Below are 26,386 nucleotides of genomic sequence, written 5' to 3'. Positions count from 1 at the left end.
TGTGATTACGTTTTTGCGCTGCAGCCTTTTCATTGGTGGGTTCTCTTGCAAGTAATGGATCAGCTGTTTTAGAAAACTAGGGGTTCAGTTCCCCTTTAATAGTCTCCCCAGTTACAAAGGCTCAGTTGTCCCAAACTCCCGGGGCCCCTAATGATTTGGTGCAGAGAATATTAATGTTTATGTTCCATTCACATGCCCTTACTGCTAATCAGCCAGTAGTCACATGACTCGTTGTGCTAACGAGGGAGCAATGGGTTCAGAAAGTCATTGTGCTGCCCTATTGCCCCCCTGCCCCAGCAGCATCAGCCCATAGATCCCTGATTGTAGTACAGTCCCCCAGCGGGGGGATCATTCCTCCAGTCGCACCGCCCCCCCCCAGTAGCTCTGTATTCCCAGCATTCCCTGTAACTCCCCTTTCCCTCATTAACATGGAACCTCCTTTCCTCTACTCTGATTGGCTCCCTTGTGTCTACAGGAAAGGTCTTCTGGCCAATAAAGTATCAGAGAGTTATTGTATGGCCCCCTTATATATTTATATATACAGATCATGGGGCAATACCAGTGGGAAGTATGACCCTCTCTTACTGTGGATTTATACCCAGCTGCTGCCTGGCATTGCTTCCTACAGCCAATCATATTACCCACAAGCACCCCCAGGGTTTGCCTAGTGCAGCCCAATTAAAGGTATAAGTAGCTGCACCTTTTAAATCCCAGGTTGATAACCCCCCTAAGAACCCTACTCCCAGTAGAGATTGTACCACTGACACCCCTGTTAACCCCACTGACACCCCCTGTACCCCACCTGACACCCCCCGTACCCCCACTGACACCCCCCGTACCCCCACTGACACCCCCCTGTACCACCCACTGACACCCCCCTGTACCCCCACTGACACCCCCCGTACCCCCACTGACACCCCCCGTACCCCACTGACACCCCCCGTACCCCCACTGACACCCCCCTGTACCCCCACTGACACCCCCTGTTACCCCACTGACACCCCCCGTACCCCCACTGACACCCCCCGTACCCCCACTGACACCCCCCGTACCCCCACTGACACCCCCCGTACCCCCACTGACACCCCCTGTACCCCCACTGACACCCCCCTGTACCCCCACTGACACCCCCCTGTACCTCCACTGACACCCCCCTGTACCCCCACTGACACCCCCCTGTACCCCCACTGACACCCCCCGTACCCCCACTGACACCCCCGTACCCCCACTGACACCCCCCTGTACCCCCACTGGACACCTCCCTGTACCCCCACTGACACCCCCCTGTACCCCCACTGACACCCCCCTGTACCCCCACTGACACCCCCCTGTACGTGACCCTATAACCAGTTTCCTATCCACATACAAACAGCATTACCAGCCCAGATACCTACCCATAATGCCATGCTGATAGCTACCCATAATGCCATGCTGATAGCTACCCATAATGCCATGCTGATAGCTACCCATAATGCCATGCTGATACCTACCCATAATGCCATGCTGATAGCTACCCACAATGCCATGCTGATACCTACCCATAATGCCATGCTGATACCTACCCATAATCTTTCTCCTTGTAGAGTGTAAGCTCTTTTGGGCAGGGCTCCCTTCCCCTCCTGTATCGGTTACTGATTGCTGTATATGTTACTCCTTGTAGAGTGTAAGCTCTTTTGGGCAGGGCTCCCTTCCTCTCCTGTATCGGTTACTGATTGCTGTATATGTTACTCCTTGTAGAGTGTAAGCTCTTTTGGGCAGGGCTCCCTTCCCCTCCTGTATCGGTTACTGATTGCTGTATATGTTACTCCTTGTAGAGTGTAAGCTCTTTTGGGCAGGGCTCCCTTCCTCTCCTGTATCGGTTACTGATTGCTGTATATGTTACTCCTTGTAGAGTGTAAGCTCTTTTGGGCAGGGCTCCCTTCCCCTCCTGTATCGGTTACTGATTGCTTTATATGTTACTCCTTGTAGAGTGTAAGCTCTTTTGGGCAGGGCTCCCTTCCCCTCCTGTATCGGTTACTGATTGCTTTATATGTTACTCCTTGTAGAGTGTAAGCTCTTTTGGGCAGGGCTCCCTTCCCCTCCTGTATCGGTTACTGATTGCTTTATATGTTACTCCTTGTAGAGTGTAAGCTCTTTTGGGCAGGGCTCCCTTCCCCTCCTGTATCGGTTACTGATTGCTGTATATGTTACTCCTTGTAGAGTGTAAGCTCTTTTGGGCAGGGTTCCCTTCCCCTCCTGTATCGGTTACTGATTGCTTTATATGTTACTCCTTGTAGAGTGTAAGCTCTTTTGGGCAGGGCTCTCTTCCCTCTTGTATCGGTTACTGATTGCTTTATATGTTACTCCTTGTAGAGTGTAAGCTCTTTTGGGCAGGGCTCCCTTCCCCTCCTGTATCGGTTACTGATTGCTGTATATGTTACTCCTTGTAGAGTGTAAGCTCTTTTGGGCAGGGCTCTCTTCCCCTCTTGTATCGGTTACTGATTGCTGTATATGTTACTCCTTGTAGAGTGTAAGCTCTTTTGGGCAGGGCTCTCTTCCCCTCTTGTATCGGTTACTGATTGCTTTATATGTTACTCCTTGTAGAGTGTAAGCTCTTTTGGGCAGGGCTCTCTTCCCCTCTTGTATCGGTTACTGATTGCTTTATATGTTACTCCTTGTAGAGTGTAAGCTCTTTTGGGCAGGGCTCCCTTCCCCTCCTGTATCGGTTACTGATTGCTGTATATGTTACTCCTTGTAGAGTGTAAGCTCTTTTGGGCAGGGCTCCCTTCCCCTCCTGTATCGGTTACTGATTGCTTTATATGTTACTCCTTGTAGAGTGTAAGCTCTTTTGGGCAGGGCTCCCTTCCCCTCCTGTATCGGTTACTGATTGCTTTATATGTTACTCCTTGTAGAGTGTAAGCTCTTTTGGGCAGGGCTCTCTTCCCCTCCTGTATCGGTTACTGATTGCTTTATATGTTACTCCTTGTAGAGTGTAAGCTCTTTTGGGCAGGGCTCCCTTCCCCTCCTGTATCGGTTACTGATTGCTTTATATGTTACTCCTTGTAGAGTGTAAGCTCTTTTGGGCAGGGCTCCCTTCCCCTCCTGTATCGGTTACTGATTGCTGTATATGTTACTCCCTGTAGAGTGTAAGCTCTTTTGGGCAGGGCTCCCTTCCCCTCCTGTATCGGTTACTGATTGCTGTATATGTTACTCCTTGTAGAGTGTAAGCTCTTTTGGGCAGGGCTCCCTTCCCCTCCTGTATCGGTTACTGATTGCTGTATATGTTACTCCTTGTAGAGTGTAAGCTCTTTTGGGCAGGGCTCCCTTCCCCTCCTGTATCGGTTACTGATTGCTGTATATGTTACTCCTTGTAGAGTGTAAGCTCTTTTGGGCAGGGCTCCCTTCCCCTCCTGTATCGGTTACTGATTGCTGTATATGTTACTCCTTGTAGAGTGTAAGCTCTTTTGGGCAGGGCTCCCTTCCCCTCCTGTATCGGTTACTGATTGCTGTATATGTTACTCCTTGTAGAGTGTAAGCTCTTTTGGGCAGGGCTCCCTTCCCCTCCTGTCTCGGTTACTGATTGCTGTATATGTTACTCCTTGTAGAGTGTAAGCTCTTTTGGGCAGGGCTCCCTTCCCCTCCTGTATCGGTTACTGATTGCTTTATATGTTACTCCTTGTAGAGTGTAAGCTCTTTTGGGCAGGGCTCCCTTCCCCTCCTGTATCGGTTACTGATTGCTGTATATGTTACTCCTTGTAGAGTGTAAGCTCTTTTGGGCAGGGCTCCCTTCCCCCCCTGTATCGGTTACTGATTGCTGTATATGTTACTCTGTATGCCCAATGTATGAAACCCACTTATTGTACAGCGCTGCGGGATATGTTGGCACTTTATAAATAAATGTTAATAATAATAATAATAATAATAATGCCATTCTGTGCCAGTGAATGTTGCTGGGTGCAGCTTACACCCCCTCTCTGCCCCCCTTACAGGCCCTGTGTGCCGCAGTGACCACCAGTGATCTGACTGAGACGCAGGCGTTGGTGTTCTGCGGGGCGGACGTGAGCTGCAGCACGGGGGACCCCTCCTATCCCACCCCCATCGCATTGGCGGAGCAGGCGGGGCAGCGGCTACAGATGGAATTCCTCATGCAGAACCGGACGTCAGGTAAGGGGGGCAGATTTCCCTTTTGGGGATACACCTAATGTGGGGGGAGAGAGTTCAGCACAGCCCTGCACAGTGCATTTCCCATAAGTCCCTATATAAAGGGGAATGTTGGGGGGATACACCTAATGTGGGGGGAGAGAGTTCAGCACAGCCCTGCCCAGTGCATTTCCCATAAGTCCCTATATAAAGGGGAATGTTGGGGGGATACACCTAATGTGGGGGGAGAGAGTTCAGCACAGCCCTGCACAGTGCATTTCCCATAAGTCCCTATATAAAGGGGAATGTTGGGGGGATACACCTAATGTGGGGGGAGAGAGTTCAGCACAGCCCTGCACAGTGCATTTCCCATAAGTCCCTATATAAAGGGGAATGTTGGGGGGGTACACCTAATGTGGGGGGCAGAGATTCCAGCACAGCCCTGCACAGTGCATTTCCCATAAGTCCCTATATAAAGGGGAATGTTGGGGGGGATACACCTAATGTGGGGGCAGAGATTCCAGCACAGCCCTGCCCAGTGCATTTCCCATAAGTCCCTATATAAAGGGGAATGTTGGGGGGATACACCTAATGTGGGGGGCAGAGATTCCAGCACAGCCCTGCCCAGTGCATTTCCCATAAGTCCCTATATAAAGGGGAATGTTGGGGGGATACACCTAATGTGGGGGGCAGAGATTCCAGCACAGCCCTGCCCAGTGCATTTCCCATAAGTCCCTATATAAAGGGGAATGTTGGGGGGATACACAATGTGGGGGGCAGAGATTCCAGCACAGCCCTGCACAGTGCATTTCCCATAAGTCCCTATATAAAGGGGAATGTTGGGGGGATACACCTAATGTGGGGGCAGAGAGTTCAGCACAGCCCTGCACAGTGCATTTCCCATAAGTTCCTATATAAAGGGGAATGTTGGGGGGATACACCTAATGTGGGGGGAGAGAGTTCAGCACAGCCCTGCCCAGTGCATTTCCCATAAGCCCCTATATAAAGGGGGGGTGGGGCAGATTTCTCACGTGAGGTAAAAAGACAGTGAATCAAGTTTTTCCAAAACAAAATGACTGCCTTGTTCCGCCCGGCTGCCCCTCACTGCCGCACCCCCCCCCCCAGCCTGAGCAGCCGACACTTACACACGAGTGTGATACCGACACCGGGACCTTCCCACACAAACCATTCCTAGAGTTTATGTTTATGTATAACACACGGAAACAGGCGGCCATGAAAAACAAAAACTAGTAACAGGTAACTCCCAAATGTGCCCATAGTCTGTACCATGAAACTATGGCACATAGGGATTCCCCTGTACTAAGCACAATTCAGCAGGAACAGCCCCCTAAGTTTGCCCATAGCCTGTACAGAGAGATACCATAAAACTATGGCACATAGGGATTCCCCTGTACTAAGCACAATTCAGCAGGAACAGCCCCCTAAGTTTGCTCATAGCCTGTACAGAGAGATACCATGAAACTATGGCACATAGGGATTCCCCTGTACTAAGCACAATTCAGCAGGAACAGCCCCTAAGTTTGCTCATAGCCTGTACAGAGAGATACCATAAAACTATGGCACATAGGGATTCCCCTGTACTAAGCACAATTCAGCAGGAACAGCCCCTAAGTTTGCTCATAGCCTGTACAGAGAGATACCATAAAACTATGGCACATAGGGATTCCCCTGTACTAAGCACAATTCAGCAGGAACAGCCCCCTAAGTTTGCTCATAGCTATGGCAGGGAGTCAGTGAGGGGTTAATGTGCCAAGCTAGCAAAGCTGCCCCCATACATGTGCCCCCCCCCCTCACTGTTATACACGGGGCAATAACCTCTCTGTATAAAGACTCCCCTATACACAGTATAGTCACGGCTCCGCCTATCATGCCCAGCAGTCACTGCCCCCCAATACTGAGCATTGGCTTGGTACCCCCCTACCTGGCATCACCAGTCTCTGTGCCATAGGGAGCAATTACAATGCTTATGTAGGGTGGGATTGGCCCACTTTGATACCCCTAGAAATCTTGGTGGGCCCCACTGGGCAAGGTTGGAGGGGGGTAGGTGTGTCCAACAGTAGTAAATAAAGTTTCCTATGGGCAGTCTTATTGGTTGCTATGGTTCATAATGGGCATCATTATCTCTATATGTAAGGTACCAGCAAGGGGCCTGACACAGTGCTGGGAATCAGCATTCTCACTGGGCAGTTCTTTTGCATTTATAATCAACTTATTTATCAGTACAATTCTCATTGGGGAATTTCCTTGCATCTATAATGATGTTTCTATAGCAACACTAGGGGGCGCCGTGGGGCAGCCAAGTGACCTGTGCCAGCCCTGACTCACTGATCATGCCCATTAGTCAGAGGGTTGGGAAATAATCACTTTTAACCCCTTCCCTCTGAGGAATAACGTGGGGGGGGGGGGGGGGGGGCGTTGCCGGTAACACACAGTATTAGCAACGGAGATACTAATGTGCTACAATGTTGCACTACATACAATGTTCAGTTGCTGGGCACAGTGGTGTTAGTTACCCTTGCCCGATGCCTTCCCATAGTTCCATTCTGCTCATACAGACATAATGGCGGCTCAGTGGCTCAGTGGGGGGGGGGGGGACAGGCCAGACGAGCCACAGACACAGACATAGTGGATCAGACTGCTGGGTGCTGTTTGGGTGCCGAGGTCACATAATGTCACTGTCGGACACAAGCGCTCACTGTTCCCCCGCGGAACCCACGGCTTTCCCTGTCCCACCGACTCTGTGGGAACCGCGCGGCGCAGACAGTGGCCCCTGTGTCAGGGAGAGTGGCCCTAACTCCGAGCTTCCTGATCAACTGCTGGGCAACAACTGGCCGGCCGGCTTCTGTTACAGGCCTTGTGCCACTGTCTCCCTCTTCTTCAACTGTCACCCTCTTGTCCCACTGTCACCCTCTTGTCCCACTGTCACCCTCTTGTGCCACGGTCACCCTCTTGTCCCACTGTCACCCTCTTGTCCCACTGTCACCCTCTTGTCCCACTGTCACCCTCTTGTCCCACTGTCTCCCTCTTGTCCCACTGTCACCCTCTTGTCCCACTGTCACCCTCTTGTCCCACTGTCACCCTCTTGTCCCACTGTCTCCCTCTTCTTCAACTGTCACCCTCTTGTCCCACTGTCATCCTCTTGCCCCACTGTCACCCTCTTGCCCCACTGTCACCCTCTTGCCCAACTGTCACCCTCTTGCCCCACTGTCACCCTCTTGTGCCACTGCCACCCTCTTGTCCAACTGTCTCCCACTTGTGCCACTGTCACCCTCTTGCCCCACTGTCACCCTCTTGTCCAACTGTCTCCCACTTGTGCCACTGTCACCCTCTTGTCCAACTGTCACCCTCTTGTGCCACTGTCACCCTCTTGTGCCACTGTCACCCTCTTGTGCCACTGTCATCCTCTTGTCTCCTCCCCCCCCCCCCAAAACTCAGCAATTCCCATAATCCCTCTCTTTGGACTTAGTCCCAGTAACATTTACAGAAACCGGCAGAGTCACCCAGATACTCAGCACTATTCACCCCGCGTGACTCGTTACAATGGAACCATTGTGTGGCGTGGGGCTCATTCAGTGGAGCCTCGCTGACACCCAGTGGCAGAGGCTGGTACTGCAGCTTGGGCAAGTGGTGAGTTTGTCTGTACCCAGTGCTGCACTTTTATACTATACAGCGTGAGTACAAGCAGGCAAGGGAGGGGGGGGGGCAACAGTAAATACCTTAGTAACAGTAACAAAGATTAAGTGGTACGGTGAGGAGGTCCCTGACCTTCGGAGCTTACACTCTAAGAACGGAGCTGTAATTCTATATCACTTTCTTACAGATACATAAAGTAATCGATAGAATTGAAGCTTCTATTTAAGCCCCCACTCTTGCCCTTCTGTCCCTAACCCCCCCCCCCCCCAGACATTGCAGCATTTGCCTCTGCTGAGGGTCCGACACTTCCATGTTATTTTGCTTCATTCTCTCTTCTCTTGGCAGAAATCCCTCGCCTGGAGCTGGGGACCAACATAGAGAAGGAATACTACGTGGTGCGCCCCAACATCACCCACAATGGCTTCCTTTACAAAACGTCATCTATGAATCGATTGGTCACCGAAAGGAAAGCCAAGGAAGGTGGGTCCTCTGTCATTGTGCTCTCCCCTCATTTCCTCTGCACCCCGAATCTGCGGGCCCCGTACATATCATCTTCAGGTTGCCCAAGCCAAGGGCCCCTAATTTGCCCTGACTTTAATACCAATGGCCACTCCCAGCAGCCGATCAGCAGACCAATGGGAAGGGAGCAAGATAGCAGCTCCCAGTAGGTATCAGAATAGCACTCAATAGTAAGAAATCCAAGTCCGGCTTGGGACTCCTCCAGTTACATGGGAGTAGGAGAAACAATAGGTTAGCTGAAAGCAGTTCTAATGTGTAGCGCTGGCTGAAAGCTCAGACTCAGGCACACTTTACTGCTGCGCTGCAAGTTGGAGTGATATCCCCCCCCCTCACCCCCAGCAGCCCATCAGCAGAACAATGGGAAGGGAGCAAGATAGCAGCTCCCAGTAGGTATCAGAATAGCACTCAATAGTAAGAAATCCAAGTCCGGCTTGGGACTCCTCCAGTTACATGGGAGTAGGGGAAACAATAGGTTAGCTGAAAGCAGTTCTAATGTGTAGCGCTGGCTGAAAGCTCAGACTCAGGCACACTTTACTGCTGCGCTGCAAGTTGGAGTGATACCCCCCCTCACCCCCAGCAGCCGATCAGCAGAACAATGGGAAGGGAGCAAGATAGCAGCTCCCAGTAGGTATCAGAATAGCACTCAATAGTAAGAAATCCAAGTCCGGCTTGGGACTCCTCCAGTTACATGGGAGTAGGAGAAACAATAGGTTAGCTGAAAGCAGTTCTAATGTGTAGCGCTGGCTGAAAGCTCAGACTCAGGCACACTTAACTGCTGCGCTGCAAATTGGAGTGATAGTTTTGGCTCATTGAATCTGTAGTCAGATAAAAGGAGAGGGAGATATTAAGACACATTTCAAATTGTTTCATTAGTTAATGTTTAATGGCAATTTGCTTAGAATTGAATTTTCTTTGACTATTAACAAAAAAATGATTATTGGGGTGCAGAGTTCAGCCGGCGTTGGTGCGTGCTCAATGACGGGGTTCTCAGCTACTACGAGACCAACCTCAGCTCCACCCCCAACGGCGAGATTAAAATGGGGGAGATTGTGTGCGTTGCGGTGAACCCTCCAGACACTCACGGGTAAGAACAGGGGCAAAAACCCATTCATATTATTTTATAAATTTCCAGCCTTTGCCACAAGGTGGCAGCAGAGCGTCATCCTTTTTGCCCAGAGTGGCTGACACTCATTGGCTGAAACATATCTGGTATTACCATAAGAGGAGGGGCAAACTGCACTGATCAGGCACAATAGCTGAGTGGTCAGATCAATGGGCGGGACCTAGTTCTGGGTTGATATTTTTAAAATGGGAGGGGCCTGTAGGTGTTTCTCAGACAACTGAGTGGTGCTCATAGGGAAGCCAGCACTCGCCTCAAGTGTCGTTGCATTGGGTGGGGGTAAGGGTGGGGGTGAGGGCAGCTTAAAGAGATACTGACCCCTTTATTGCCACTGGCTGGATATTTGATGGGGGGGTATTTATGGGCCACAATAAAGCTTCCCTGCCCGGTGCCGGTCCAATGTGTTTCCTTCTGTATATGGGACTGATCCATCTGTTCCCGCCGGCAGGTATGAAAGCACTTTTGAAATTTACACTCAGTCGGAGCGTCTCTATCTGTTTGCTGCCGACTCCCCCGAGGAGGCCAGAGAATGGGTGAAATCCATCACTAAGGTAGGTTGTTAAAGGGGCAATTATCCCTAAAATCCAACTGCCCTTATACAGTAGCCCAAATGATCACTGTGCTAACTGTATGTGTAGAAGTTGAGCCAATGAGGCTGAATGTAACATAATCGGTGCAGATATCGTGACGTGGAGGAAGCCATTTTGTATCTGCATTACACACTTCCTGCTTTTCCAGTCCAGGAAGTGATATCATTGGCCTCTCAGATCAGCTGACAGAGGAGAATGGTGGCTGGTTGTCTGTTTATTAGTGTCTGTGAATCACTGGCTGTAGGTTTGGTTGGTGGGAGGGGTTAGGAATTTCGCTGGGGACACTGGGTAAATAACGCATTTCGATTAATTCACCCTTTCCTCCCCACTCTCTGTCCCTCCTCCAGTGTTTCCTTCCCCTAAAAGCCGAGGAGCTTCTCAGTCGCGACTTTGACCGGATTGGGCGGCTGCAGTACAAAGGGGGGCGGAGCCTGGAGCGCACGGCGGTCGGTTGGTTCTCTCTCTATAAAACCAAACTCTGCATGTACCTGGAGGAGGGGGACACGGTGGAGGTCATTCACCTGAAGAAGCTTTCTGAGCTCTCTCCATGTGGGTAACGGTTCCGTACGTCCAGTTTTTGCCTGCGGCGCCCCCTAGTGTTGCTATAGAAGCTGCCAAAATACATCATTATAGATGCAAGGAAATTCCCCAATGAGAATTGTACTGATAAATAAGTTGATTATAAATGCAAAAGAACTGCCCAGTGAGAGATTTACTCACATCAGGTGGGATTCTCATTGGAGGATTTTTCGCATGTTAAAGCAGTCGCTGGCTGTGGGGATTTGGGGGAAAGTTTTATTGGGCAATATTGCTTTAAGAATACAGCCCTGATGTTGCTGGACTACAGCTCCCAGCATGCCCCAAGCTTCATTATATGTTACATTATTGTGGGATTTGTAGCCCAGTAACAACTGAGTAACGTTGGGTTGAGCCGCGCTGGGCAGCAGGGTTTGTATCCCCTTTAAACAAACATGGCTGCCATGGTAAATAGCCAATCTGACTTCAGGGATCGGCCGGGGGCTGAGAATATTTCAATAAGAAGACGGAGTCCCCCCCCCCCCCCAACATTTAACTCTGTTTCTTTTATCCACAGCGACCAGGGAGAGGGATGTTCTGGTTCTGGTGGCCCAAGGCAGGTAAGGGCCCATCTCCCTCTCTATACACTCACTGCTGTTAGTGCTGCTCCCCCTCTGTACGGACTGAACCCATCGGACTTGTAAATATTGATATTTGGGAGATTTGGGTCAAGGATCTAAAGCAGTTTTTGCAGAATCCTATGGGGCCATCAGACTCTATTTAAAGGGGAACTAAACCCAAACATTAAACATAGGGCCTCTGTACAGACCCTGCTTTCCCCATATCTGCAATGAAAACATGTTGGGCGATTCTGGCAGGGCCCAATGGTGTCGGACAGGCTCCCACTGGTCCACCACGTTCCCTGCCCATAGACCCACCACGTTCCCTGCCCATAGACCCACCACGTTCCCTGCCCATAGACCCACCACGTTCCCTGCCCATAGACCCACCACGTTCCCTGCCCATAGACCCAACACGTTCCCTGCCCATAGACCCACCACATTCCCTGCCCATAGACCCAACACGTTCCCTGCCCATAGACCCAACACGTTCCCTGCCCATAGACCCAACACGTTCCCTGCCCATAGACCCAACACGTTCCCTGCCCATAGACCCAACACGTTCCCTGCCCATAGACCCAACACGTTCCCTGCCCATAGACCCAACACGTTCCCTGCCCATAGACCCAACACGTTCCCTGCCCATAGACCCAACACGTTCCCTGCCCATAGACCCACCACGTTCCCTGCCCATAGACCCAACACGTTCCCTGCCCATAGACCCAACACGTTCCCTGCCCATAGACCCAACACGTTCCCTGCCCATAGACCCAACACGTTCCCTGCCCATAGACCCAACACGTTCCCTGCCCATAGACCCAACACGTTCCCTGCCCATAGACCCAACACGTTCCCTGCCCATAGACCCACCACATTCCCTGCCCATAGACCCAACACGTTCCCTGCCCATAGACCCACCACATTCCCTGCCCATAGACCCCGCTGGTCAATGCGCTTTATATATTTATTTTATCCGACTAGGACGACGTATATCCTGGCAGAGAGGAAGTTGGATTTTTCTGGCTGGGAGAATGCGATCCAGAAGGCGAGTAGCTCCACGGGGGACACGTTATCGGAGCAGCAGCTGACGGGTTCCGATGTTCCTGTCCTGGTGCACAAGTGCATCGATCACATATCCCAGTTTGGTGAGTCCTGGGTCTTTCCTGGGGGGGAGAGTGAGAGGGGGGGCTGCAAGGGGGGTCTGGTGGAACCTTGCAGAGTCTAGGGGAACCTTGCAGAGTCTAGGGGGACCTTGCAGAGTCTAGGGGGACCTTGCAGAGTCTAGGGGAACCTTGCAGAGTCTGGTTGAACCTTGCAGAGTCTAGGGGAACCTTGCAGAGTCTAGAGGAACCTTGCAGAGTCTGGTTGAACCTTGCAGAGTCTAGGGGAACCTTGCAGAGTCTGGTTGAACCTTGCAGAGTCTAGGGGGACCTTTCAGAGTCTAGAGGAACCTTGCAGAGTCTGGTTGAACCTTGCAGAGTCTAGGGGAACCTTGCAGAGTCTAGTGGAACCTTGCAGAGTCTGGTTGAACCTTGCAGAGTCTAGGGGGACCTTGCAGAGTCTAGTGGAACCTTGCAGAGTCTGGTTGAACCTTGCAGAGTCTAGGGGAACCTTGCAGAGTCTGGTTGAACCTTGCAGAGTCTAGGGGGAACTTGCAGAGTCTGGTTGAACCTTGCAGAGTCTGGTTGAACCTTGCAGAGTCTGGTTGAACCTTGCAGAGTCTGGTTGAACCTTGCAGAGTCTGGTTGAACCTTGCAGAGTCTGGTTGAACCTTGCAGAGTCTGGTTGAACCTTGCAGAGTCTGGTTGAACCTTGCAGAGTCTGGTTGAACCTTGCAGAGTCTGGTTGAACCTTGCAGAGTCTAGGGGAACCTTGCAGAGTCTGGTTGAACCTTGCAGAGTCTAGGGGGACCTTGCAGAGTCTGGTTGAACCTTGCAGAGTCTGGTTGAACCTTGCAGAGTCTGGTTGAACCTTGCAGAGTCTGGTTGAACCTTGCAGGTCTGGGTTGAACCTTGCAGAGTCTGGTTGAACCTGCAGAGTCTGGTTGAACCTTGCAGAGTCTAGGGGGACCTTGCAGAGTCTAGGGGGACCTTGCAGAGTCTGTAAACCTTGCAGAGTTAGTGGAACCTTGCAGAGTCTGGTTGAACCTTGCAGAGTCTAGGGGACCTTGCAGAGTCTGGTTGAACCTTGCAGAGTCTGGTTGAACCTTGCAGAGTCTGGTTGAACCTTGCAGGTCTGGTTGAACCTTGCAGAGTCTGGTTGAAACTTGCAGAGTCTGGTTGAACCTTGCAGAGTCTGGTTTGAACCTTGCAGAGTCTGGTTGAACCTTGCAGAGTCTGGTTGAACCTTGCAGAGTCTAGGGGGACCTTTCAGAGTCTGGTTAAACCTTGCAGAGTCTGGTTGAACCTTGCAGAGTCTGGTTGAACCTTGCAGAGTCTGGTTGAACCTTGCAGAGTCTGGTTGAACCTTGCAGAGTCTGGTTGAACCTTGCAGAGTCTGGTTGAACCTTGCAGAGTCTGGTTGAACCTTGCAGAGTCTGGTTGAACCTTGCAGAGTCTGGTTGAACCTTGCAGAGTCTGGTTGAACCTTGCAGAGTCTGGTTGAACCTTGCAGAGTCTGGTTGAACCTTGCAGAGTCTAAGGTTGAACCTTGCAGAGTCTAAGGTTGAACCTTGGAGAGTCTAGGGGGACCATGCAGAGTCTAGGGGGACCATGCAAAGTCTAGGGGGACCATGCAGAGTCTAGGGGAACCTGACACTGGTATCTATTGTTGGGCCTGTCCTGAGCTCTGCATTAAATAATGTGTGTGATGAGTGTAATTGCCCCTTGCCAGGAATGGCCTCTGAAGGAATCTACAGGAAGAGCGGGCAGAACTCTAAGACCACGAGCCTCCTGGAGGCCCTGAAGAAGGACGCACGCAGAGTTGTGCTGAAGGAAGAGGAGCACCACGTAGACAACGTCTCTGACACACTGAAGAGGTTCTTTAGGGGATTGGAGGAGGGAGTCTTTGGGGAGCACTGCCAGGACTGGCTAAATGTAGCAGGTAAAGTAGCGCTGGCCCCCCCAATATCTCTATAGCAGTTACTCATGTGACCTTTATACATGGGGGCAGTGCTTATGGCGCCCAGGCCTGGCCTGTTTAGTACAGTACATAACTATTTTGGGGCACAACCTGTTGCTATGGGGGGGGGGGGCAGGGCCCCTAGATCACTCCCCTGATTTGATATGAATGTGCCCAGATTAATGAACTTTTGCGGCTATAAGGTTATACTATAAGGATATACTATAACGCTATACTGTAAGGATATACTATAACGCTATACTATAAGGATATACTATAAGGCTATACTATAAGGAAATACTATAAGGCTATACTATAAGGATATACTATAAGGCTATACCATAAGGATATACTATAAGGAAATACTATAAGGCTATACTATAAGGATATACTATAAGGATATACTATAAGGCTATACTATAAGGATATACTATAAGGCTATACCATAAGGATATACTATAAGGAAATACTATAAGGCTATACTATAAGGATATACTATAAGGCTATACTATAAGGCTATACTATAAGGCTATACTATAAGGATATACTATAAGCCTATACTATAAGGCTATACTATAAGGATATACTATAAGGCTATACTATAAGGCTATACTATAAGGAAATACTATAAGGCTATACTATAAGCCTATACTATAAAGAAATACTATAAGGATATACTATAAGGATATACTATAAGGAAGTACTATAAGGCAATACTATAAGGCTATACCGTAAGGCTATACTATAAGGATATACCATAAGGCTATACTATAAGGCTATACTATAAGGATATACTATAAGGCTATACTATAAGGCTATACTATAAGGAAATACTATAAGGCTATACTATAAGGATATACCATAAGGCTATACTATAAGGAAATACTATAAGGCTATACCATAAGGCTATACTATAAGGATATACCATAAGGATATACCATAAGGATATACCATAAGGATATACCATAAGGATATACTATAAGGAAATACTATAAGGCTATACCATAAGGATATACTATAAGGCTATACCATAAGGATATACTATAAGGCTATACTATAAGGCTATACCATAAGGATATACTATAAGGCTATACTATAAGGCTATACCATAAGGATATACTATAAGGCTATACTATAAGGCTATACCATAAGGCTATACTATAAGGCTATACTATAAGGATATACCATAAGGATATACCATAAGGCTATACTATAAGGCTATACCATAAGGATATACCATAAGGATATACCATAAGGCTATACTATAAGGCTATACTATAAGGATATACCATAAGGATATACTATAAGGCTATACTATAAGGCTATACTATAAGGATATACCATAAGGCTATACCATAAGGTTTATGTGTTTTCCTAAATCCTCTTTTAGATATAGACGATGAGCACATGAGGATTGGAAGGTACCAGGAGATTCTTCAGAAACTGCCCCAGATCAACAGAGCTACTCTCAAAGCACTAATTACTCACCTATACTGGTAAGCATGCATTATGGGCCGGGCCTTCTCCCCAGGGCTTACCCCGGTACTGATTCTGTTTACTCACTGCTCCTGGGCTGCTCTCTTTCCCATGGTCAGGCAGGAACCTCCCCCTGGGTAAGTGAATCCAATCTCCCCCCAGTACTTACCCAGGTACAGAGCTCTGATTCTCTGTACTTCCTACCCCTGGGCTGCTCTCTTTCCCATGGTCAGGCAGGAACCCCCCCCTGGGTAAGTGAATCCAATCTCCCCCCAGTACTTACCCAGGTACAGAGCTCTGATTCTCTGTACTTCCTGCTCCTGGGCTGCTCTCTTTCCCATGGTCAGGCAGGAACCTCCCCCTGGGTAAGTGAATCCAATCTCCCCCCAGTACTTACCCAGGTACAGAGCTCTGATTCTCTGTACTTCCTGCCCCTGGGCTGCTCTCTTTCCCATGGTCAGGCCGGAGCCTCCCCCTGGGTAAGTGAATCCAAAATAAATAAACCATTTTCATATAAATATACTTATTTAGCAGTATGTGCCATTGGGTAATCCTAAATAGGAAACTGCCATTTTAAGTACTAAGGGCCGCCCCCTGGGATCATAGGAGTCACAGTGCACACAAACAAGCCAAGGGCACACATACATGCTAGGCTCCATCAGCCAATGAATGGGCAGAGTTCTGCCTTTTGCTCCCGCACTACTTCCTGTTACAGTTAGAGCTGCATCACTTCCTGTCAGCTGATCTCTGAGGGAGCACACAGCCCATAACAAAATGGCGGCTCAAGGGAAAGGATGTAAAAGGGCAATATTTACTGATATATTCGTTAATAGATTATATAATACTAAGTGACCTATCTGTTCCCCCCCCAGCATTCAGCACTTTTCGGACGAGAATCAAATGAATGTCCATAACTTGGCCATTGTGTTTGGCCCCACCCTCTTCCAGACGGACGGACAGAACTACAAGCCGGGGCGCGTGGTGGAAGACCTCGTCAATTGCTTCCGACCCATTTTCGGGGTAGGTCACCTCCCCTGTATATACCTGTCTCCGCCCCCTCCCCAGCCCCCTCCCATTACCTGCTGTTCAGGTGACTCAGTGGCGCCCCCTTGCCTTGCAGGTGAGTGAGATGGAGTTGCAGAAGCAGCTGAATGTCATCAAGGCCATAATCAAGCTCCGAGCGACGGGGAAACCCAAGCACCAGGTAAGTGCCGCTCAGGGTACAGTGAGGCCCATACATATTTGGACAGAGACAACTTTATATATAATTTTGGTTCTGTACATTCCCACAATGAATTTGAAATGAAACAACTCAGATGCAGTTGAAGCGCAGACTTTCAGCTTTAATTCAGTGGGGGGAACCCAACGGTTGTACGAAAGCATTTTGTTTAACACAATCCCTTCATTTCAGGGGCTCTACAGTAATGGGACAAATTAAATAACTGGAAATAAAATGTTCCTTTCTAATGATTGGTTGAAAACCCTTTGCTGGCAGTGACGGCCTGGAGCCTTGAACTCACGGACATCACCAGATCTTGGGTTTCCTCCTGTTAATGCTCTGCAGCCCCTTCACTTGCTGTTTGTTTGTGGGCCTTTCTGTCCAAGGTTTAGTCTTTAACAAGTGAAATGCTGCCCAATTGGGTTAAGGTCGGGCGACTGACTTGGCCATTTGAGAATTTTCCACTTCTTTACTTTAATAAACTCCTGGGTTGCTTTGGCTGTGTGTTTTGGGTCATTGTCCATCTGTATCAATCAATTTGACTGCATTTAGCTAACAGCCCTATTGTGTTTATTTAATGATTAAATGATTCCCTTTTCTCTGTAATAATAAAACAGTACCTGTACTTGATCCCAACTAAGATATAATTACCCCTTATTGGGGCAGAACAGCCCTATTGGGTTTATTTAATGGTTAAATGATTCCCTTTTCTCTGTAATAATAAAACAGTACCTGTACTTGATCCCAACTAAGATATAATTACCCCTTATTGGGGCAGAACAGCCCTATTGGGTTTATTTAATGGTTAAATGATTCCCTTTTCTCTGTAATAATAAAACAGTACCTGTACTTGATCCCAACTAAGATATAATTACCCCTTATTGGGGGCAGAACAGCCCTATTGGGTTTATTTAATGGTTAAATGATTCCCTTTTCTCTGTAATAATAAAACAGTACCTGTACTTGATCCCAACTAAGATATAATTACCCCTTATTGGGGGCAGAACAGCCCTATTGGGTTTATTTAATGGTTAAATGATTCCCTTTTCTCTGTAATAATAAAACAGTACCTGTACTTGATCCCAACTAAGATATAATTACCCCTTATTGGGGCAGAACAGCCCTATTGGGTTTATTTCATGGTTAAATGATTCCCTTTTCTCTGTAATAATAAAACAGTACCTGTACTTGATCCCAACTAAGATATAATTACCCCTTATTGGGGCAGAACAGCCCTATTGGGTTTATTTCATGGTTAAATGATTCCCTTTTCTCTGTAATAATAAAACAGTACCTGTACTTGATCCCAACTAAGATATAATTACCCCTTATTGGGGGCAGAACAGCCCTATTGGGTTTAATTCATTTTTTATTAATATCTTAGTAGACTTAAGGTAGGAGATCCAAATTGCGGAAAGATCCCTTATCCGGAATACCCTTGGTCCCAAGCATTCTGGATTATGGGTCCTATACCTGTATGTGTAAAGTTACTTATAGAATGAATTATGTAAAACAAAACTTCAACAAAATCTATAATGGTGTAAGTGAATAGTATATTCCAGCTGGATTTTCATGACAAAATAGATACTTGTGACAGAAAGCACGATCCTATAGCACAGAATCCATTCTATCAACAAAAAGAATACTCAGTTCCACAAAACTAATAAAATATCCATTCTGTGAAACAACACTGTCAGTCAAATTTCTGAGCCAATAAGAAATGAGCATATTAATTATCCAATAATAGGCAGGTTTTAACTGGAGTCAATTTAATGGGCTTCCCACTGTTTTAATTTGTCTATAAAGTATCTCCCAGCCTAACCCATCGGCTACTAGTAGCAGCTACTTTTTCACGGCTACTAAACACCAGAAAATCCCCTGCCATAGACAATAGTGAGAATTGCCCCTGCTAAACACACACAGAGACAATTATCAGTAAATGAGCAGCATTGTCTGTTTTAGTAGCTGCTACTAAGTAGCTCTGTGTGTCTTCACCCATGGGTGAGGGGCCCCTGGGTAAAGTACAATACAGATATGTATAGTAGCAATGTAACTCAGTATATCTGATACGCACCCCGTAAGTACAGTATAAACCATCTAACTTAAGCTCCTCCCAAATTTCACAACTTTACATAATTTCCCGCCGTAGTAGCAAACCTCCCAACATTTGAAAAATGAAAACAATTTTTTTTGACCACACCCCAATTACCACACCCCATTTTTTTCTAAAAATACTCCTTTTATATAGATGAAATGGTGGGATCAGATGCAAATGTGCTATACCCTCATACTGTACTACCTAAGGAAAACAATATAGCAACTCCTACATATAAATACAAATATAGAGAGAAGGCAGTGAGTTATAAGCGAGTTATAACTATGTACCAGCTTTGCCCCCCTGTACACAGTGCCCCCAATGGCCCAATAGACAGTACCCCCCATAACCAGTGCCCCATAGACAATACCCCCATACACCGTGCCCCCATAAACAGTACCCCCAATACACAGTGCCCCCAATGGCCCAATAGACAGTACCCCCATACACAGTGTCCCCATAGACAGTACCCCCATGCACAGTGCCCCCAATGGCTCAATAGACAGAACCCCCATACACAGTGCCCCCATAGACAGTACCCCCCATACACAGTGCCCCCATAGACAGTACCTCCCATACACAGTGCCCCCAAAGACAGTACCCCCGTAGAAAGTGCCCCCATAGACATTACCCCCCATAGAAAGCTCCCCCAATTGACCCCATAGACAGTGCCCCCATACACAGTGCCCTGATAGTACCCCAATAGCCCCCATAGACAGTGCCCCCCATACACAATGCCCCCAGTTTCCCCCATAGACAGTACCCCCCATTGCCCCCATAGACAGTACCCCCATACACAATGCCCCCCATAGAAAGTACCCCCCCATACACAATGGGGGACGGCGGGATGCGCTATATAAGCCGGGACTGTCCCGCAGAAAGCAGAACAGTTGGGGGTATGGTAGTAGTGACCCCCAAAAAATTTGTAGTTGACTGTTAGACTCCATTATTTGGCTTCCTCCTATTGTTATGTAATATTGTACTAAGCTTACAGCAGTCTCTTAATAATGTGCTTATCTATAGTAAAGTTCAACTACTACACAACTACTACCACTTTGGCTGCACCACCCTAACCCAAATAGTGACTGGAAGGAGTGTGCAGGGTGCATTACACACAGGGTGGGGGTGAAGGCTGGCAGTGGGGGAGAAGTTGGCGACTGAGGGGAGGGGCTCCTGGGGGGGCAGCCCTGCTTAACCCTGGACACCCCAGTCCAACCCCACATAGACACATAATATATCATATAAATAGATGATGATCCCCCTGAAGTACCAATATGTAACTGATCCCTTTTGTTTGCACATAGTACTCATTTATGTTGTAGTTGAACTACAGCTAACTAGGATAATGCTGATAAGGCCTACACATCATACTATACAAGCAGCCTGTCTGCATCAAGTTCTGAAGTGGCTGAATCACATGGCTACAGGTATTATGTAGTAGTTGAACTATAGCCAAGCACATTATTACTAGAGTGCTATCAGCTAACTGGGGCAATATTATGGCTAGGAGGGGGGCAGACATTGGAGCCCAACACTCATCTACAGAGCTTATTAGGGTCACTTCTACAGTGGGGGAATTGTGTAAACGTGTGCAATTTCATATTGCAGTGTAACAATATGAGTCAGCTGGTATGGGTGGGAGGAGCTTAAGTTATATGGGTTTTTGCCCAACACTTTATGGAAACAATTCAAACAGTGGGAAGAAAGACCAGTAAATGGACTTCAATTAAATCTTGTTATTGGATAATGAATATACTTCTTATTGGTTCAGAAATTTGACTGACAGTGTTGTTTTCACAGAATGGATATTTTATCCGTTTTGTGGAACTGAGTAATTATGTTGTTGATAGTGCTATAGAATTCTGTGCTATAGAATCTTCCTTTTTGTCACAAGCATTTATTTTGTCATGAAATCTAGCTTGGAATATGATAGTTATCTACACCATTATATATTTTGTCAAAGTTTTGTTTTACATAATTCATTCTGTAAAAAATTGGTTCTGCTGTATGGATGTTATACATTTGTGAGACAAAATGCTTGTTAAAATGTACAGAATGCAGTTTGTAATATAACAATATCCTTTTGTGCATAAAATTGATTTATTCTCAGAAATATATCTTTTGTATATATGGCCACACATTCATTCTGTGTACTGGGGATTGTTCTTTGTATACAGAATGTATTTTTGTAGACAAAATGTACTTCGGACAAACGGCACCCCATAGTTCCACACCTTCTCCATACTTTTTTTCCACACCTCAAGTCAACTCAAGGCCTTTTTTCTGCTTAATTGATAATGACATAACGACGGACTGGCCAACACGCCTTTGAGTCAATTGTCCAATTACTTTTGAGTCCCTGAAATGAAGGGATTCTGTAAAAAAAAATGCTTTAGTACAACCGTTGGGTTCCCCCCACTGAATTAAAGCTGAAAGTCTGCGCTTCAACTGCATCTGAGTTGTTTTGTTTCAAATTCATTGTGGGAATGTACAGAACCAAAATTGGGAAAAAGTTGTCTCTGTCCAAATTTGTATGGACCTAACTGTATGTACCCGCCGTCGGGCCATCCCATTGGTTCCTGTGATTGCACAAGTCCAATGAGGGTGCATCAAAAGGAGCCCAAACGGATTCCTGGATTGGGTGCATCCCTGTTACCTTATTGTGGGTTTGCTGCAAGGCTGTGGATCGGCATTGGCCCCTGAGGAGACCGAGCCGAGGGATATAGTAAAAAGCCACAAGTTTAGTATCGGGGGTCAGAGCTGGGGGAGACAATTGGGGAGAGAGTTAATGGGAGGAGCATATAACACGTAAATGTGGGTAGCGATGCCACCATATCTCTTTACTGTCAGACACAATTGCAACTTGCTCCATGGCTCAGTCAGTATAAGGTTCAGCCGCAGACTCCAGTGATTTCTAAGCAGCCAAGGAGAATGCAGCAATCCCTGGGTATAAGCATTAGGGGGCAGTGTTGAGTCCCACTGACGGCAATGGAACGACCGACGCCAAACTGACTATGATGAGTTTTCTCTTTCTTTGCTAGAGCCCCGCATTTATCTGCACGGTTTATCTGGAAGAAAGGGGTAACAAATCAGAACACAGCGTGCAGGTAAGTTACCCGGGTCGTTCCACTGTGTACTCGGGGCAGGGGTGTCAGATACAGTAGGATGGGGGCTCATTCATCAATTGGGAGATTTGCCCATGGACAGTAACCCATAGCAACCAATCAGTGAGCAGCTTTTCTCAGCCAGCTGCAGGTAGAACAATGAATGCAGCAATTTGATTGGTTGCCATAGATTACTGCCCAGTGATAATAAATGACCCCTTAATAGGCGAGTGTCTCTTTAAAATGCACTGGTCCAGGGCAGATTTTTCTTTGTTATTCATTTAATGGGAAGTCCGTGCTGGGGTATTAACATGGCGGCAGATATAAGAGCGAGAATGTGTTTCCCCCCCCCAGATTCCCGCCAACATGACGGCAGAAGAGCTGACAAAGATGGTTCTGGGAATGAGGGGCATCCACCGAGAAGCGACTGAGTACTGGGGCTGCGCCGAGGTGGACGAGACTGAGGAGACAGGTACCGGCTATTGCCCCCCGTGTCTCTATTATATGGGGCTTATAAACTGCCTCCTTGTCTTACCCTTGTTTGGAAAGGGAGGAGTTAAAGTCACATGACAGGGAAGCTTCAAGTAAGCAGGAAAAAAATTGAATCCAATCTCCCCCAGTACTTACCCAGGTACAGAGCTCTGATTCTCTGTACTTCCTGCTCCTGGGCTGCTCTCTTTCCCATGGTCAGACAGGAACCCCCCCCTGGGTAAGTGAATCCAATCTCCCCCCAGTACTTACCCAGGTACAGAGCTCTGATTCTCTGTACTTCCTGCTCCTGGGCTGCTCTCTTTCCCATGGTCAGACAGGAACCCCCCCCTGGGTAAGTGAATCCAATCTCCCCCCAGTACTTACCCAGGTACAGAGCTCTGATTCTCTGTACTTCCTGCTCCTGGGCTGCTCTCTTTCCCATGGTCAGGCAGGAGCCTCCCCCTGGGTAAGTGAATCCAATCTCCCCCCAGTACTTACCCAGGTACAGAGCTCTGATTCTCTGTACTTCCTGCTCCTGGGCTGCTCTCTTTCCCATGGTCAGGCAGGAACCCCCCTGGGTAAGTGAATCCAATCTCCCCCCAGTACTTACCCAGGTACAGAGCTCTGATTCTCTGTACTTCCTGCTCCTGGGCTGCTCTCTTTCCCATGGTCAGACAGGAACCTCCCCCTGGGTAAGTGAATCCAATCTCCCCCCAGTACTTACCCAGGTACAGAGCTCTGATTCTCTGTACTTCCTGCTCCTGGGCTGCTCTCTTTCCCATGGTCAGGCAGGAGCCTCCCCCTGGGTAAGTGAATCCAATCTCCCCCAGTACTTACCCAGGTACAGAGCTCTGATTCTCTGTACTTCCTGCTCCTGGGCTGCTCTCTTTCCCATGGTCAGGCAGGAACCCCCCCTGGGTAAGTGAATCCAATCTCCCCCCAGTACTTACCCAGGTACAGAGCTCTGATTCTCTGTACTTCCTGCTCCTGGGCTGCTCTCTTTCCCATGGTCAGGCAGGAACCTCCCCCTGGGTAAGTGAATCCAATCTCCCCCAGTACTTACCCAGGTACAGAGCTCTGATTCTCTGTACTTCCTGCTCCTGGGCTGCTCTCTTTCCCATGGTCAGGCAGGAACCCCCCCCATGGTAAGTGAATCCAATCTCCCCCCAGTACTTACCCAGGTACAGAGCTCTGATTCTCTGTACTTCCTGCTCCTGGGCTGCTCTCTTTCCCATGGTCAGACAGGAACCTCCCCCTGGGTAAGTGAATCCAATCTCCCCCCAGTACTTACCCAGGTACAGAGCTCTGATTCTCTGTACTTCCTGCTCCTGGGCTGCTCTCTTTCCCATGGTCAGGCAGGAACCTCCCCCTGGGTAAGTGAATCCAATCTCCCCCCAGTACTTACCCAGGTACAGAGCTCTGATTCTCTGTACTTCCTGCTCCTGGGCTGCTCTCTTTCCCATGGTCAGGCAGGAACCCCCCCCATGGTAAGTGAATCCAATCTCCCCCCAGTACTTACCCAGGTACAGAGCTCTGATTCTCTGTACTTCCTGCTCCTGGGCTGCTCTCTTCCCCTCTGATCCAGTATATAGTATGTGTGTGCCCAATACTGGGAATCTGCTCTTTTCTCTCTGCAGAGCGGCCCCTCCACTTCTCTGAGAAGGTTCTGCACATCTATCACTCAGACAGAGCCAACTGTAATCTGGTTGTAAAGAAGCACACACACATGGCCACCATGCTCACGTATATCAGTAAGTTTATTTGCCCTTTAATACCATTAATAACTAATATATTGCTACTGTGCTGCTATTACTATGACGTACCACTAGATGGCACAATGCATCTCTAATTACATGAATCTGCTGCCTGTGCTGTGTAACTGCCATCCGACCCAAATGGCTTCTTACGGGGTCTCCTTGTTCCTCAGACAGCCGAGCGGGTGATACCAAGAATGGACCAATAAAGTTCCGCGAGGAGAAAAGCCTGCTGGGATTTAACGCCGCCTTCCACGAGCGCTACTTCATGCTGAATAACGCCATGTTGCGCATGTACAAGGAGATACGGGTAAGTTTCATTTGTATCCAGAACCGGGCAACTCCTTATACTGTAGAGCTGTGCTGCACAAATGAGTAATGAATAAACAACACCATCCTCTCGGGGCAATTACTACTAGGTGCCCAGAGAGAATGGTCAGAGTTATGCCAAAGTGATACCCCACATAGGGGCCTCTGCAGCCTTTCACTAAGCTACCTGCATAGGCTGGGGGGGGGGGGTTGTGTTGGCGAAGGCTAATAAAAGATATTTGGATTACTTCATACTGTCCCTGGCAGATAAATACAGTGCCAATTCCATGTATAATACCCCAGAACCCACAGCAGGATAAATACAGTGCCAATTCCATGTATAATACCCCAGAACCCACAGCAGGATAAATACAGTGCCAATTCCATGTATAATACCCCAGAACCCACAGCAGGATAAATACAGTGCCAATTCCATGTATAATACCCCAGAACCCACAGCGGGATAAATACAGTGCCAATTCCATGTATAATACCCTAGAACCCACAGCAGGATAAATACAGTGCTAATTCCATGTATAATACCCCCAGAACCCACAGCGGGATAAATACAGTGCCAATTCCATGTATAATACCCCAGAACCCACAGCGGGATAAATACAGTGCCAATTCCATGTATAATACCCCAGAACCCACAGCAGATAAATACAGTGCCAATTCCATGTATAATACCCCAGAACCCACAGCGGGATAAATACAGTGCCAATTCCATGTATAATACCCCAGAACCCACAGCGGGATAAATACAGTGCCAATTCCATGTATAATACCCCAGAACCCACAGCAGGATAAATACAGTGCCAATTCCATGTATAATACCCCAGAACCCACAGCGGGATAAATACAGTGCCAATTCCATGTATAATACCCCAGAACCCACAGCAGGATAAATACAGTGCCAATTCCATGTATAATACCCCAGAACCCACAGCGGGATAAATACAGTGCCAATTCCATGTATATACCCAACCCAGGTACCCAGAACCCAGCGGGATAAATACAGTGCCAATTCCATGTATAATACCCAGAACCCACAGCAGGATAAATACAGTGCCAATTCCATGTATAATACCCCAGAACCCACAGCAGGATAAATACAGTGCCAATTCCATGTATAATACCCCAGAACCCACAGCAGGATAAATACAGTGCCAATTCCATGTATAATACCCCAGAACCCACAGCAGGATAAATACAGTGCCAATTCCATGTATAATACCCCAGAACCCACAGCAGGATAAATACAGTGCCAATTCCATGTATAATACCCCAGAACCCACAGCAGGATAAATACAGTGCCAATTCCAATGTGACAGTTCCTCTTTAATGTCACCCCAAGAATCTCTCCCTCTAGTGGCCAATCAGAGTCTGGCGCTGCCATCACATGTGTTTGCTCTCTGTGCTTTTCCCGCATTGTAACCGGAGTCCTTTGTTAAGCAGAGCGCCAAGCGGGCGAGTCTGTCTGCGGAGAGCGGGAGTGAGGTGAGAAGTGGGGGGTGCGCGTCTCTCTAGCCGTACCCCCCTTTTCTATGGTGCTGGTGACGGATCCTATCAGACCCTTTAATCATATGCAGTAATTCTCACCTGGGACTCGCCCCTTAAAGGGGAATATCACCTTTACATGAGCATTTTTTACATTCTACATGGGAGTTATCTGAGCAATCTTGCAGTTGGTCTTCAGTTTTCCTTTTTTTTTTTTTTAATTTACCTCGATATATTTTTACTCATTTTTCTATTTAAGC

The 26,386-nt window shown here is 47.9% G+C and overlaps 1 protein-coding gene across 4 annotated transcripts in view; it reads left to right on the top strand.

Moving 5' to 3' along the window:
• arap1 (ArfGAP with RhoGAP domain, ankyrin repeat and PH domain 1) overlaps positions 1-26,386 on the top strand; it is a 73,480-nt gene that overhangs the window by 34,905 nt on the left and 12,189 nt on the right. For 3 of the 4 annotated variants that reach the window (XM_031897395.1, XM_031897398.1, XM_031897397.1), the window contains 16 exons: positions 3,969-4,143; positions 8,119-8,253; positions 9,241-9,376; positions 9,861-9,963; positions 10,350-10,551; positions 11,096-11,138; positions 12,120-12,283; positions 13,971-14,180; positions 15,589-15,694; positions 16,547-16,694; positions 16,795-16,878; positions 22,030-22,095; positions 22,447-22,564; positions 24,201-24,314; positions 24,491-24,627; positions 26,085-26,126. In XM_031897395.1, coding sequence (XP_031753255.1) covers positions 3,969-4,143; positions 8,119-8,253; positions 9,241-9,376; positions 9,861-9,963; positions 10,350-10,551; positions 11,096-11,138; positions 12,120-12,283; positions 13,971-14,180; positions 15,589-15,694; positions 16,547-16,694; positions 16,795-16,878; positions 22,030-22,095; positions 22,447-22,564; positions 24,201-24,314; positions 24,491-24,627; positions 26,085-26,126 — 1,983 coding nt within the window. The remainder of the gene's footprint in view (positions 1-3,968; positions 4,144-8,118; positions 8,254-9,240; positions 9,377-9,860; positions 9,964-10,349; positions 10,552-11,095; positions 11,139-12,119; positions 12,284-13,970; positions 14,181-15,588; positions 15,695-16,546; positions 16,695-16,794; positions 16,879-22,029; positions 22,096-22,446; positions 22,565-24,200; positions 24,315-24,490; positions 24,628-26,084; positions 26,127-26,386) is intronic. The other variant, XM_031897396.1, reaches the window with a different exon arrangement.

Source organism: Xenopus tropicalis, chromosome 2 (assembly GCF_000004195.4).
Source record: "Xenopus tropicalis strain Nigerian chromosome 2, UCB_Xtro_10.0, whole genome shotgun sequence".
NCBI classification, from domain to species: domain Eukaryota; kingdom Metazoa; phylum Chordata; class Amphibia; order Anura; family Pipidae; genus Xenopus; species Xenopus tropicalis.
The sequence above is the reverse complement of the archived record's forward strand: the minus strand, read 5'-3'. Positions and strand labels throughout refer to the sequence as shown.